The following is a 15,320-nucleotide window of genomic DNA, read 5'->3' as shown; positions in this document are numbered from 1 at the left end:
GATTTTTATTTTGTAACACAGTGTTATTTTTTTTTTTTTTTTTTTAATGTTCAGTTTATGCCCAGTCTAGAAGGTACCACATGATTTATACATTGTTGAAAAGGTCTTAATGTCTTCTTTTCAAAACAATAAAAAACTTAATAAAAGTGAAAATTTGACGAATCTAGATTCTTTAATGGATGAAAAAATGGTTTTTGGCATAAAGTTCAAATTTTGGGGGTGTTACGAAATTTTTACATATATCTTTTTTAAATCGGTGCAAATGAGCCACCTCCTTAGGGTTTGCGGGTTAAAATATTTCCCCAAACCTTAAAACAATACGGATTTCCGCTTAAAATAAGTGGAATGCACTTAAATTCTGCTAAATTTAAAGTGAAACTCATTCCATTTAATACGAGTTTTCTTCTTAAAAAAACCGAAAAAAAAAATTTTTTAATTATCGTCAGACTTCAGCTTTAGGTACAGTTTATCATACTTATTTCCAACAGTGTGATAGGCTGATAGCAAAGCACTTACCTTGTTAACCAACACTGAAGGAAAAAATAAATTGAAGTTGAAACGTCTTTGTTTCAAAGATGAACTATTTTGAAATTTATGTTGTTTTAAAATAGAAAACCACAAAAATTAACCTTATTTCCACGTTGATTTTAAAATGTTCATCTTCAACTCAAAATCATTCCAAATAATAGTTAAATCAATGTGGTTTTTATTGATTTTACGTTGTTTTATGGTGGCTTTTGCCTCAGTGAACAGTTGAAGGATCGATCCTTAGTGGCTGATGCCAGTTTTTTTTTTGTTTTTATGTTTTAATTAAAATGTTTCCACATAAAAATAATATGATTTTTCGCTTAAATTAAGTGGATTTCTTTTAAATTTAAGAAATTAAGATTTGTCCGCTTAATTTAAGAATTAAGACAGAAGTCTTCTTGGCAAAAAATCATGCTTTCCGCTTTTATTTAGGAGGTCATTTTTCTCCGTGTAGTACTGGGATGGATAGGTAAGTATAATAATATGAATTTTTTTGTAGGATAAATAAAGTCTGCGTTTATTTTTTGCATGTGTATGTTTTTTTGCCACCATTCGTTTAGAAGATATATTGCTTTTCAAAGAAATGTATAACTCGAAAATCAAGCCGAAATTGGGTTTTTTTTTATGTTAGAAATTAATACAAAAATAGAAAAAGTTAATAAAAAAGAATCTTAATTAAATATTAAAGATATGAATTCTTCAATTTGTTTTGCTAAATCGATAACTACTACAAGCAAGGCTTTGACAGATAGAAACAAAGCAAATTGATATTATTTTTCTTCAGTTTTTGCTCGAAAGCATGTTTTCCTAATAAACAATTTTATTGTTAGTTACCAAATTTAACCCGTTCGTCTGCCTTTTTATATGATGTCTCAGTTTTTATTTTTCATAATTATTATTTAAATTAGATCAACGAAAATTCTCCTAGTCTAAAGGGAAAGGGACTTGGGAAATTAAAATAAAAATTGATTTTTTTTTTTTTCAAGGGCAAATTAAAATTCTCTTGAAAATAGACAGATGGTAACCAGAATTTTAAACTAAAGTGTCGTCATCGTCATTTTTGTCGTCCTTCCTTTTATCCATATGAACGAGTGCAGTGACTCGCATCGGTTTTTTCTTTTGATTTTTTTGTTTTTTTTTTTTTTATTTTAACTTCTTCTCATCTCCACCTACTGCATTTATGATTTTAGCATCTTTAATGTGTCCTTTGGATCTGCTTAAAAAATGCCTCACAAACATTATGTGCATATGGGCTGCTCACATGCAATTAATGAGAATTTGCCCTATTATTTCATTGCACTCTGGCGGAGTGGCGGAGAATGTTTGTTTGTTTTTTTTTTTGTGTTTTTCCACTCATTTTCAGAAGAAAAAAAAAATTATAAATTAAAGTTTAATATTTATGAGAGTCATAAAATGCTATAAGTACAAAAGTGCAATTTAAATATTCGACTTTCGGAACAGCCATATTATTATTTTTTAACTCTTTTTTCCTCATTTTTGACACGAGAGGTAAAGATATAGGTACCCATAATAATAATAATAATTCGAGAATGCATTCCAGCACACAGAAAAAAAAAAAAAAAAACAACGATTTTCAAAACTGATGATGAGGCTTCAGATATCATATTTTTTCTTTACTTTTTTCAAAAGGCTATAGGGTTTTATGACGAAGGATTTTATTTAATAGCACCATCGTAAAAAAGTTGTATTAGATTTAATGATGAGAAGATGCTGAAATATTACACTGCTCATCGTTTCTATTCTTGATAAATGATGGTGGCAAAGGTTGAAGGCTGTCTTGTATAATTTTAAAGCATCGAAAGGGTTGAAAGTTCGTTAAGGGCGGGTTACACAAATTCACACTTTGATGGAAATACGAGACATCGAGAGTAGCCGTGTGTTTTAACTTGCCAACAAATTGTGTTATGTTGAAGTAAAGTGAAGAAGGTGTGTATAAAATGCTATGTAAATGGACAGGGACACAGAAATGAAAGGCAACATCACAGGGGGATAAAATGAATACTTTCAAGTAATAATGTGGATAGGATTGGAGTCAGGTGCTTTGTCTTATGGCTCAACAGATAAAGTTTTAGGATTGTGTAAAATTAAATTACAAAAAAAAAAAAAAAAAACTGAATGGAATAGAATTCCGAAAATTAAAGTTTGAGAGTTAATTATGTAAGTTTTTCATATTTTCAACATTATGTGTGAATTTGAAATCCTTTAAAAACCGATCAAAAGTCTATAAATCTAAGTTTCTTATTTCAAAATGATGATGACTTAAAATATAAAACTGATTGATTGTGCTTCACGTATATAAGGTGCCTCTTAGGGTCAAAGATATAAATTATTGAAAAATTTGTAAAATCAAAAAATATTGCCTTGGAATTGCATTTAAAAAATTGTGAATTTGTAATAGCATATATTTTATTTGATGCAATTGGTTTGAGATGAATTAAATTGGGAAAATCAAAACATGTCAAAAAATACTTGGTATTGTTCCTTTTTTTTTAATTTTGATTATTATTGAATTTTGGAAACAAAACAAAACAAAAATTGTCAATTTTTTAAAGAAAATATATTTTGAAAACTAAGATAAAATTAAAAAATCGGCACGTAGCGATTGGAGCCCTATTTACTACCTTAAAATTACAAGCATATTTCTATGAACTCATTTTCTGTAACTCAGGAAGTGGGCGTCCATTTTTTAATTTTTCGCTTCTTTGACAAAACCTGTCACTGGATTTTCGGAATAGAACAACAACAAAATCAAAATTTAAAATCGGCCAAACAAAAATTAAAGGTGACATTAGGGTGGAGCGAATTTATTTTTTATTTTCGAATTGTCATAGTAATAAAAAGTTGAGCCATTTAGAAACGAACAAAACTGTATTCTTAAAATTTTTAAATAATAATTTGGTGCCCCAAGCCATTTTTTTCACTCGGAGTTGAACATAACTTGAGAATTTTTATATTAAAAATTCTTAAGTTATGTTCAACTCCGAGTGAAAAAAAATGGATCTAAATGCTTAAAAAGGGCACTTTTTGACTTTTAAATTAAATGAAAAAGTTTGCATTAAAAAAAAATATTTATTACAACTGAAAAAAAATTTGCATTAAAAAAAAAATGTATTGCAACTGAAAAATATTGGCATTGCAAATAAAATTTTTATTGCAAATAAAAATATTTTACAGTAAAAAAATTATATTGCAAATAAAATATTTTCTGAATGAAAAAACTTTAGCTATTTCACCTACCTAATGTAAGGCCAAATAGTCAAAATTGTAAAAAATTCGACGAATATTAAAAAAAAAAAAAACTATATTTAGTGCATACATGTTGCATTGAATATTTTTTGAATTCAGAAAACTCGTATTTGCAATAAATTTTTTTTTATGCAAAATATTTTTATTTACAATAAAAATTTTATTTTAAATGCAAATATTTTTCAGTTGCAATAACATTTTCTTTTAATTCAAATTCTTTTTATTTTTTTTAAATCAATTTTTTTTTAGTAGAAGTGAATATTTTTTTTAATATTTTTAAAATTTTGTAAATACAAATCTTTTGAAATTATTAGACAGTTTCAACTGTCATCCCTGGAATGTTGGATAAAACAAAATTCTAGTTTTCTCAACAAATTTTATATGTCAAAATTTAGCTGGGAATTTAGGTGATGTTTAGAGAGAAAAAATTCAGCTAAAGTTTTCCGCAATCTGCATTCTAGGCTTTAATTAGAACAAAATTACATTCGAAATTTTTGGCTTTCTGCTTTGAAAACATGTTTGATATGAAAACTTGAGCTGAACAAAAAATGCTAATAATTGACAAATAATCCATAAAGTTCTAAAAATTATTTTTGGTAAAAGGGTATTGTTTTTTTTTTTTTGAGGAGCTGATTTCTGTGTGAGAAATTTTTCATGACAGAAGAAATAAATTTTGTTTATGTTATAAAATTGGTGAAAAAGTATTGTTTGTTATAAGATGAAAGATAGACAGTCTTTAAAATTATCTTTAGCGAAAGGGTGTTTTTAGTATCAAAAAACCTTTGATACCCCAATCAAAATTGGTGAAAAGGATTAAATTATTACAGAAACCAAAAGATTCTAAGCAGTCTATAAATATATCATAAGTGAAAAGATGTTTTTTTTTATAATAAAGAAAATCCACGACAAGTCCCAAAAAATTAACGAATTTTATTGAAAATGTTGTCTTTGCTATGTGAACTACGAGTATAGTAAAAGTCTACATTTTTGTATGTGAAAAGGTGTTTTTTGTTTAGGTGTTGTGAAAATTTCAAAAAACAAAGTTCCTAATAATAATGGTACCGTGTTGCATTCCAGCTATGTTACATTTGGAATTTTTACCATGCATCTAAAGTGGTAAAAAGGGAGTTTCGATTTAAAAAATGGTGAAAAAAGTAAAACGAATAGATTTTGAAATTATATTATTTTGAATGTGTTACATAATCAAGGTAATAGGCATTTAAAAACCAAATAGGACTTTAATATCTTGTTCATGAACTCTTTCCTTGTTGTTTGTCTGAGAAACGACATTGGCATTGACTTTTAAAAATAAGCGATATCCCTTACCATAAATTCATTTTCAACCGATACATAACAATTTATTTTACCCGTTCAAAAAATTTACGAAATCAATATATTTATTTATACCAATTTTATTTTATTCTTCTTCCAGGACTATCCTCAAGTTGATTTCCCAACTCCGCCACTGCCTCTCAATCATCTGCAGCAAAATCAAGCAACAATGATTAGCGGCGGTGGTACACTAAGACGTGGAATAATGCGCGGCATTGTTGGCGTCCCACCCCCCGATGTCACCCACCATACGAACATTCATTTGGGTCATCCACATCAGCAATTAACGCTCGATCATTTGCACTTGGGCAATACAATATCATCGTCAACACAAACTTCTACATCGAATGGCGGCTCTGCCCAAATGAATAATTTTTCACAAGGGCCACCACAACAACAATCACATAGCACACCAACACCAAAGCTGCCACAAAGTATCCTCAAGGATCCAAAACGTAATATGCAATTACAATCGCAGCCACCTTTAAATCACAGTACAACTGGTCAAATAATGGGCATTGGAGTTAGTCCTGGGATGTCCCATTCGACCAGTGGGACATCGGGCAGCATGCAATTACTTAATATACAAAATTCATCAGGTATTAGTAACAATCTATTAGTTGGAGGATATGATCCAAGTGCGCATATTTTAAGTACATTCAATACATCACAAATGGGCTATACGGATGCCGATGGTCATTTAGTGTAGTAGAGAGTTTTATTTTTCTGACAATAAAAAAAAAATAAAAAAAAAAAAATTGCATAGCATTATATAGCATTTATAATAATATAATTTTAATTTAATTAAAACAAAAACAAATTTTTTAATTTTTTGTTTTTTAATAATGCGTCAGAAATAACAATTCTCTCCATTTAAACAAATTATATATAGATTTTAAATTAATTATTTTTATTTTGAAGAAGATTGTGAAAATAGAAAAAGACAAAATAGAAATTACTGAGTTAAATTCAGGTCCTCTATCTCCCCCTCAACAAAAAAAAAAAGTAGAAATGAAAAGAAAAAAAGAAATGTTTGAAAAATTGTGATATATGTATTTTCCTTGACGCTAATTTTGAAATTTGCATATTAAAAATAGTAAACACGTAACTTATAAATTTACTGACTACTGATGATAATTCAATTGAAGCCAAACAAAATTGATTGGAACCTTGCTCTGCTTGTCGAAAGTTTCAATTTAATTTTTGACAAACCAAATTACGGTACAACTCTTAGCTGAATAACACTGTGTCAATTTCTTACAAAATTGCCAACGAACAAATTCTCGAAATGTTGATGAGTCTTTAAAACAAATGAGATTATCTGATGAAAATCAAGCTTTTTAGTATCTTTAGAAACCTGTCTGTAGAAACCTGTCTTCGAGATCATACTTCATATTCTTAGCGACAGGGTTATTATTTCTCAATGTCGTTTTTAGAATAAGGAAACAACGATTCAGATAAGTTATTTTAAGCTTGATGTATTTCGTTTCTGGGCGTGACAGTGTACCTAAATTCTTTCTTTCACTAAGATTTCTTCAGCATACATCGAAGAAGTTGTGTAACTTTTTAATACATTGTATGTGATGTGTCTGCTGTTGTTGAGCGAAAGAGTCTGCTCCTCTACTGAGCAAAGAACAGTTGCGATTTCTCTTCAAAATAGCTGCTCAATGCTCTGCTCAGTACTAAGCCTTACAGAAATTAAAAACCCTATCGAATTTGCTGTAGGTATTCATTTTTTCTTAAACATAAAACGAATCGAGTAAACAGGGAGAACATTATGATCTGAAATATTTCACTGCTTTTATAAGCAAAAACTGCTCTCTATTCTTCATTACTAAACTGCTCTGCTTCAGAAAATGTTCTCAGCTCTTTAAAATTGCACTTATTTTTTTTTTTTTGTGAGCATTCATATCATATAATTTAACTAGCTGACCCGGCGGACTTCGTTCCGCCATTTTTTGTATTTATTTTTAATTTTCGACTCTATAATTAGTTAACATTTTAAATGAAAAAGGGAATCAAAACTTGAAAAGTTCGTAAAATGAGTTTAAAAATATTTACTTTTAAACTTTTAGCAAAAGTGACCTATGTAAAATATGGCCTATGTTAAAAACGGCCAAAAAACTTGGGATAAAAAAACTTGTTTTTCCCGTTACTCGGTCAAAAATCATTTTAAAAATTTTAAAATTTGTAAATGCTTGCGCTACTCAAAAATGTCCCTAAAAATTAGTTGTTTTTCAAAAATTCAAATTTCAAAATACAGGGCCTATGAAAAAAATCCGTAAAAGACGCCTAAATTTTTTTCTTAGTATCTTTCCAATCGTGTAACTCAAGTTTCCGTAAAAAAATTTCCCTACCTTTAATAAGCCTTTTGTCGAAGTTCTACCAGATGTTTTCACTGCACAAAAACCTTCACAACTTAGTTTTGAAATTTTTTAGAATTTTTGCAATACCTTTTTCAACCTAACAATAAATGTATCTATCATTTAAAAAAAAATTCAACTCTCTACAACTTACCGTTTAGAAAATAGCCTCTTTTTTCAATGTCGTGTTACTCCTATTTACCCTATAAAATCTTAAATTTTTTTTGCCTTAAACCTTCTCCTCTTATACCTCTTTGATTTAAAAAAAAAATTAAGAAAATAAGTCAGCCGGTGTGGCCGGTTAGCGAACGTACACAAAACCAAACTTTAATATATATAATAGATTAATTAATTAGTTCATATCTAATGATTTAATTATAATGATGAAAAAATAAAAGATGTAGAAAAAAGTTTACCATGATGACTCAAGGAGTTATTTCTTACCTATAAAAAAATCAAAAATAGTTACTTTCTTTTTATTTATTTTGTATTCTTTATTTACAATCATATTGCAAATCAGGAAGAAATATAAATATTAAATTACGGCTTTTACTGTTCTATTTAAAGAGTTATTAAATAACAGCTTTAAATAGCTGCTCAATGCTTTCACAGCTCTTTTTAGAAGCGCTACTTACCACACCTCTATAGTATAGATATAGACCATATCCTGACGAACTACAATTACAGAATATTTTGAAGCTGATTACTGACTGCTTTGAGTGACTAACAACTTATTGGCCTAGTCCAATTTCATAGCCCTTTTCTTGAACAGTACATTGTAGATAGCCGCAGGCTAATTTACGTTATTATAATCTACGAACATTTTTACGTCTGGAAGTCTCAAGGCCATATTTCTGCAAAATAAGCGCAATGGCTGTTGGCTATTGAAGTTCCGAATAGGGCTCAGTTAGTAACTCTAGATTAATTACTCGACTGTTCTACGACATGAGCTTCTCAGTCTTTCGACTTTTCAACCCTTTTAGGTGAGCGGTTTGCACTGCATTTGGTTTGATGTCAAAGATACGTAGTACATCATCAATAAAAACAAAAATTGGTGACAGTATTCGTCTGACAAGCTTTTTTCAATAGGAAAACGGGACAAGATTAATAAAGTGTAGCTTGCAGAACAAATTCTGCTATTATATTGGCAGTTGCAGGCAGAATGCAAATCTCTCTCTGGTTTTTGTAATTCGACAGGTCTTCCTTTTTTTAAAGCAGTGTATTAAAAGTATGTACCTACATTAGGGTGGTTAACATTTTGTTATTTTCGAAATTTCACGTTGTATAAACTTGAATTAGTTCATAATAACCAAACAAAAATTCTCTAATTTTTACGGATTTTTATTTCAACTACTAAGTCTCCCGGTAAAATCCGCGAGTCTAATGGAATACCCCAAATAGAATTACTTATACAAACCAAAGGAAATGTTTCAAGACGTTTACAATGTTTAGAAGACGGTAAAAGATTGACTCACATAGAAGTTAAATTTCGTATCCCAAGCACAGCTTACAAAATTTGGTTTCAAATTGAATTCATATTTGGCTAAGATTCCTATAAAGCTTATTCTCATTTTAATATACTTACGCCAAGAAAAATATCTCAGTAAATTTCAAGCAATTTCGCTCCTTTTTCTTCAAATATTTACCCTCTTAAAAATTCTATCAAATTTAATTTTGTATATCATCCCATAAAGCAAATCCGTATTTTCCATTCTAAAAAAAAAGCTCATCTTAGCCCCCAAGAGATCAATAGAAATCCACTAAAATAACATTACAAAAAAACACAAACACACACAAAAAAGTCGCTTAATGATATATCTACAATAATACAAATTTTGAATGTGATCAAACATTTAACAGCTTTTAAGTATGATACATGTAAAATACTAAAAATAAGTATACATACTTTGTAGTCCACAAAAAAAAATACAACAACAAACAAAACAAAAAAAAAAACAAAACAAAAAACTGTTAAATCGACAGTTAAAAAAAAAAGATATAATGTAAATAGTTAAATTAAAAATTTAATTAAAAAAAAAAAAACACCTTAACTTAAATGTTTCAATTTTCTAAGTTTATAATAATGTTAGTAATAAAAAAATAATAACAAAATAAACAAAAAAAAAACTTAAAACATCATCAAGACTTCCGCAAAACATAACAAAACAAAAATAATTAAAACAAAATCTAATTAAATTAACAATATCAATGCCAAATTCTTATTGAAAATATTAAAAAAAAAAACTTGTGAAATTGCAGATAATAATATTAAAAAAAAAAAAAACATAGGTATTTGCGTTTTCCACCAGAAATATAATGCATTTTATGTATTTTTTAATATCATGAATTGAAGATCAAGTCTTCCTAGAGAGAAACGTAACGTTATAAATGAATTAAAAGAAAAACAAAAAATAAAACAAACGAAAATAAAATTTAAAAAAAAAAAAAACAAAAATATATATAAATAATAAAGCTAGTGTTAAAAAAAAAGTGAAATGTTATTGCCAAAGAAATTATTGTTTTTAAGTCACCTCTTCTTGTTATTGTTTAGTTTTAAGTATTTTTAAATCCATACTTTTTCAGTTTGTTTTTTGAAAGTAAATAATTAAAATTTTTGATTTTATTTTTAAAAACCTTAAAAAGAAAAATCATTGTGAAAAATAATCATAAAATAAAATTAATAAAAAAAAAAAAAAAAAAATATTTTATGATTTAAAAATGTGAAAAGAGATAAATAATGGATATATATATATATAAAATATAAAACAAAGAAAAAAACTTTTTTGATTACTTAATTGAAATAAAAAGTATTAAAAATATAAAAAAAAAAAAAAACACTAAAAAATAACATCACAGAAACATATTTAATGAATATAAAACAAAATGAAAAAAAAAAAAATATTATTAACAATTTTACATCTCAATATAATAAGACTAAATCAATTTAGCTTAATTGATAATTATTAATTAAAAATTTATAGAAATATATGGAGTGAATGAATGGATTACGATTTTTTAAATCTGTTAATAAAACTATTTAAAAACAAAAATTAAAATTTTGTTTCATTTAATTTATTTTCAGAAAAGACTTTATTAGGATGCATTCAACTGCGAAACAAAAAATGATAAGGCTATATTGTTATTAAAGCGGTTTTACATCTGAAGAGAAGAAATTTACTATAAAAAAAGACATAGTTCTATCAATGGCAAGTTATGCATAGTGTCAAAAAAGTAATGGATCAAACAAAATAAATGCTGATAGGCCAACTTAAGGGCTCTCAGAATTGGGTAACTTTTCGAAAATCTTAAAAAAATAAATTAGTAATTTTTTGCGCTGAATGCAAATCCCTGTTCACTGTGATCTCATATCTGTAAACCAAAACTTGTTTCTGGACTTTGATCCGAAAATAGGAACAAAAAATATTTCGATTGCAAATAATTCAGCAACCCGAAATCCTACAAACTTTTGGTTTTCAGTTATGAAGAGATTCTAAAGAGTCCTTTCTTTTAAATTCTGATTCGATGGATTTAGAGAAACTTTTTGAAAACTCAGAATTTTTAGACAAGGGATAATTTTCGAAAATCTTAAAAAAATAGATTTGTAATTTTTTTAGCTGAATGCATGGGCCTTTTCACTGTGATCGCATATCCGTAAACCAAAACTTGTTTTGCGACTTTGATCCGAAAATATCTGCTTCCGAATGAAGGAAGAAAAGAATTTGTTGATTGCAAATAATTCAGCAACCCGAAATCCTACAAACTTTTGGTTTTCAGTTATGAAAAAAGTCTAGGGAGTCGAAAATCTTAAAAAAATAAATTTGTAATTTTTTTAGCTGAATGCATAAGCCTGTTGTTGAATAAACAATAGTAAAAAAAAACATATTCTTAAAAAGAAAAGCCAAGATCAAAGGGGCCCGAATTAAGTCTTGCCCATGCCCAGGTGTGCCACAGCAGCTGAACGTATTCCAATTGCCTATGGTACTAATTGAATTTATAATTTAAAAAAAATATTCGAATAAAACAACCTGTTATATAGTGGATTTGTTTTTTTATTCAAATATAAAACGTTTTTATTCTTTAATAAAGATTGTCAACAAGTTAAAAAGTATTTATATATATTTCTTCTTTTATTTTTTATAAATCGAAAAAATGAAAATTAGTAAAATATGTTTTGTTTTTTATTTTTTTTTTTTTATTTAAATAAATTAATAAATATATATTTTGAAAACTAATAAATCGAGAAAAATTCTAATAAATTGATATTTCTTTTATTTTTTATAGATTATGTTTTTTATTTTTAATCAAACATTTTCCATCTCCTCTCCCAATAATACTCTAATTCGTTCAATTCGTTTTAACTATTAATCAAATTTTTCGTTCAAAAGAGAACCAATTTTACTAAAAAAAAATGTTTAGCCTCCACTGCCACCAGACAATTCATCTTCATATTGCTTACGGAAGCAATCACCAACTGGGAAGAAGTCCCAACTTCTTTGTTGATACATATTCCAAACATAAGTTTCTTGTCCCGTGTACTCAGTGTCCGGTTTATTGATAAGATGCATAAGGAAGAACATGTAATTGGCCAAATTATGTTCTTTCTGAACGTGCGTATCAAAACCATGCGGTACTATGTCGAAATAGTCCTTTCCAATACCACATATAAAGCAATTTGACTCCATATTTTCTTTCACCGATTCCAATTGATCACGAAGCTCACCAAAAGCATCAATAATCAAACCTTGAATAATAGCCAGCAGAATAATAATGATGAAGAAGAAGAATGTAATATCGAAGATAATACGATAGAATTCATAATCATCACCGTCAGGATCACCGATCTCATCACCAATACCTCCACCAGCTCGTACACCCTTGTACAAATGGAAGACAAAGCACGTCAACATGCCATGACACTTTTTGTCAACTTCATCATCTTCTTCTTGAATATAGAACTTACGGAAGAAGTTGAAAGCAATTACGGTGTAAATGTATACGACGATAGTCAAAAGTAACACTGTCAATACCAACTGTTTGCCGTTATGCGTTACAGACTGCAAGATTGTTCGTAAGGTCTTGAAACCAACAGCTACATCCAGCAAATGGGCAGCAAAGAAGAAATTATTGAAATTACCCATAACCGAAAAAGTGAAATACCACAGTGAATACAAGAAAGCATTATCAGTAATTGTTACTCCAGCCTTCCACACCTGATATCTCCAATCAATGTTAAAGATGTACTTGATGAATCCGCCTTCTTCACTTTCTTGCGCTGTAAAAGCACTCTTTTCCATACCCAAGAGATTCGATATCGAGTCAAAATCATAGGTCTCTGAATACTTTTGACGAACCTTCTTCTTGACGAATTTATCCCAATAATTGACAGGGAACGATTTAGCTGATATCACCAACTTATCCCAATGTGACTTTAAATCATCATCTTCCGGTTGTTCAGCAATAAACAAACCATCGAATTCTAAACGTCTAGCAATTTCCTTTTCCCTCTTGAAAATAGCCAATGGAACCTTGAGATGATAGTAAGCAATCAACATCGCTAACGACACCATACTATGCAAGAAAGCTGCTATTCTGATAACGTGTTCCATATAGAAGTAATCTTCATCAACATGTACCAATTCCGGTATATCATCAATATCTTCACCATCTTCACCTGAACCCTCTCCCGAACCAAATCCAGATGACGAAAGTCCTCCTCCTGAGCCCGATCCAATGATAAGATCTTCATCGCCTGAACCGTCTTCATCATCGTCAAATGATGTAACCTTATAGAAGAGCAACATAAAGTTGATACTGAAAGCAAGAACCAAAGCAACATATTTCAAATTATAGAAATTCCTAGCCAAGAAACTGACAGCACGATGTGTGTATTGTGAGAAATCGATTTGATGAACAGCTGGGGTTTCTTGAGGTGCAGCAGAAGATTTCTTTGCTTCAGCTTCAATTGATGCCATTGCTGCTTCTTGGGCTTTTTGAGCTTCTTGACGTTCTTGAGCAGCCTTTTTGGCAGCATCGCCACCAAGTAAATCAACAATCGACATTGGTTCCTGTTGTTGCTCATCAATTACTGCTTCAGATGTTCCCGTACCATCTTCAGGGCTAGATTCACCAGTTTCTTCCATTGACGAACTAGGGCTTACACCCGGAGACTCATGGGGGGCAACCTTATACTGGCCATTTTCTTCTTTGCTAATATCCAAACCAAATGCTTGAACAGTGCCTGGAGGTTCTTCAATTGGTAATGGAGGAAGTGATCTTCCACCAAATTTGTCTTCTTCAATTGGTAACATAACTTCGGGCTCATCAGATCCAGATCCACGCATAAGATTCATGAGAATTCCAAAAATATACTTAACCACGCACACATTTCCATATCCGGTGTAGTAGAACATGTAGAAGATGATCTTAAAGAAGCCAACAATCAATTCCGGTATCGACTTGGTTTGCATAACACCGATTTGATGTTTGATATTTGCCGGACTTAACATGTGTATAACAAATTTGATACCATCTTTGACAGCTTGAATACTCCTTCGGATTGGATCTCGAGCTGCACGTTCTTCTTCCTCCTCACTCATGTAAGAACTATAAGATGATTCCCGTTTAATATTCGATCCACCATCATCGGTAGCCATTAATCCAGAAGCATGAGTCATTTCAAATATAGCATCTTCACAGAAATTAACGAAAGCCTCAAGCTTCTCCTTGTCGCCGCCTTCTGTAACAATTGAATAGAAGAAGGCTCGTTTCGATTCCTTAATTTGGGGTTTCTCCCATTGTTCGATATTCGATTCCTTAATTTCGAAGTAAACACGTTCGATACGTTTTGAACTGCCTAAAATTTCAATACGACCCAAAAATGGTTCGAAGTAGTTGAGAACTGAACCGGCTGTTTCGAGGAAACGAGCTAATCGAGGTTCATTGGGCATATGTTCGCTAAGATTGGTCAATAGTACAGCCAAGTTGAAACCGATTTCCTTTGATGGTTCATGGAAACGGTCGACGAAAGCTCCGTAGTCGATTTTCCCTTCGTGATTCCGTTCGCAACATGCCAAAAGGAAATCCATTTCTTCTCTGTAAATTTAAATTTAAAAAAAAATTGAAATTCCAGATTTTAAAAGTTTTTTGATCAAAAAAACTTACGGTGTATAATTTTTCGATTGTTCCATTTTATCTCTAAAATCTTTTGGTGTAACCCATCCTTCATTTTTAATATCAATTTCTTGGAAGCTTGGTGATTCTGTTAGATCTTTCAATTTCAAGAACATATCGAAATATTTCAAAATCAATTCCACATTCGATGCTGATTCAACCAAAGTGTCTACCATTTGCTTTCCAATAGTTCCTAAAAAAATTTGGTAAATAGAAATATTGCCTTTTTCACTCTAAAAGTCAGTATTCTAACCGTTTACAACATTTCCTTCTAACATAGACAACATCATAGTAATCATGTCCTTTTGTAAATTTAACAATTCCTTTAGAAGATCAACCTGACTGGAATGTTTTGATAGTTTCTCTTGCATGTGTGAAAATAAGAATAAGAAACCACCAACAGCGTCCCACAATCTTGAGTGAGCCAAAGCCTGTTGATTGAGTGTACAAGGACCTTGAATTACTTCAGTTAGGGTGTTGAAAACTTGACTTGCTACTCCGATGGCTTTGAAGAAGTTTGCTTTTCCGGCGGGATCGATGATTTCCTGAAATATTAAAAAAAAAACAGATTTAAAATATTAATACAATTTATTACGTTACGTTACAAATTCATATCTAAAAAAAATTGTCAACTTATTCTCACTAGCTTAGATAAAATGT

At 29.8% G+C, this 15,320-nt stretch overlaps 2 protein-coding genes across 15 annotated transcripts in view; one reads left to right on the top strand and one right to left on the bottom strand.

The window, feature by feature from the left end:
- LOC129920315 (nephrin) overlaps positions 1–6,833 on the top strand; it is a 162,343-nt gene extending 155,510 nt beyond the window's left edge. For all 3 annotated transcript variants that reach the window (XM_056001654.1, XM_056001652.1, XM_056001653.1), the window contains one exon: positions 5,228–6,833. In XM_056001654.1, the coding sequence (XP_055857629.1) occupies positions 5,228–5,836 (609 nt within the window). In that variant the 3' untranslated portion in view covers positions 5,837–6,833. The remainder of the gene's footprint in view (positions 1–5,227) is intronic.
- Positions 6,834–11,588: 4,755 nt separating this feature from the next.
- The window catches only part of LOC129920266 (ryanodine receptor), a 59,707-nt gene continuing 55,975 nt past the window's right edge, over positions 11,589–15,320 (bottom strand). For all 12 annotated transcript variants that reach the window (XM_056001558.1, XM_056001561.1, XM_056001568.1 and 9 more), the window contains 3 exons: positions 14,914–15,205; positions 14,652–14,853; positions 11,589–14,582 (listed from right to left, as the gene is read on the bottom strand). In XM_056001558.1, coding sequence (XP_055857533.1) covers positions 11,903–14,582; positions 14,652–14,853; positions 14,914–15,205 — 3,174 coding nt within the window. In that variant the 3' untranslated portion in view covers positions 11,589–11,902. The remainder of the gene's footprint in view (positions 14,583–14,651; positions 14,854–14,913; positions 15,206–15,320) is intronic.

Source organism: Episyrphus balteatus, chromosome 4 (assembly GCF_945859705.1).
Source record: "Episyrphus balteatus chromosome 4, idEpiBalt1.1, whole genome shotgun sequence".
Taxonomy (NCBI): Eukaryota; Metazoa; Arthropoda; class Insecta; order Diptera; family Syrphidae; genus Episyrphus; species Episyrphus balteatus.
This window is presented reverse-complemented; position numbering and strand designations above follow the sequence as displayed.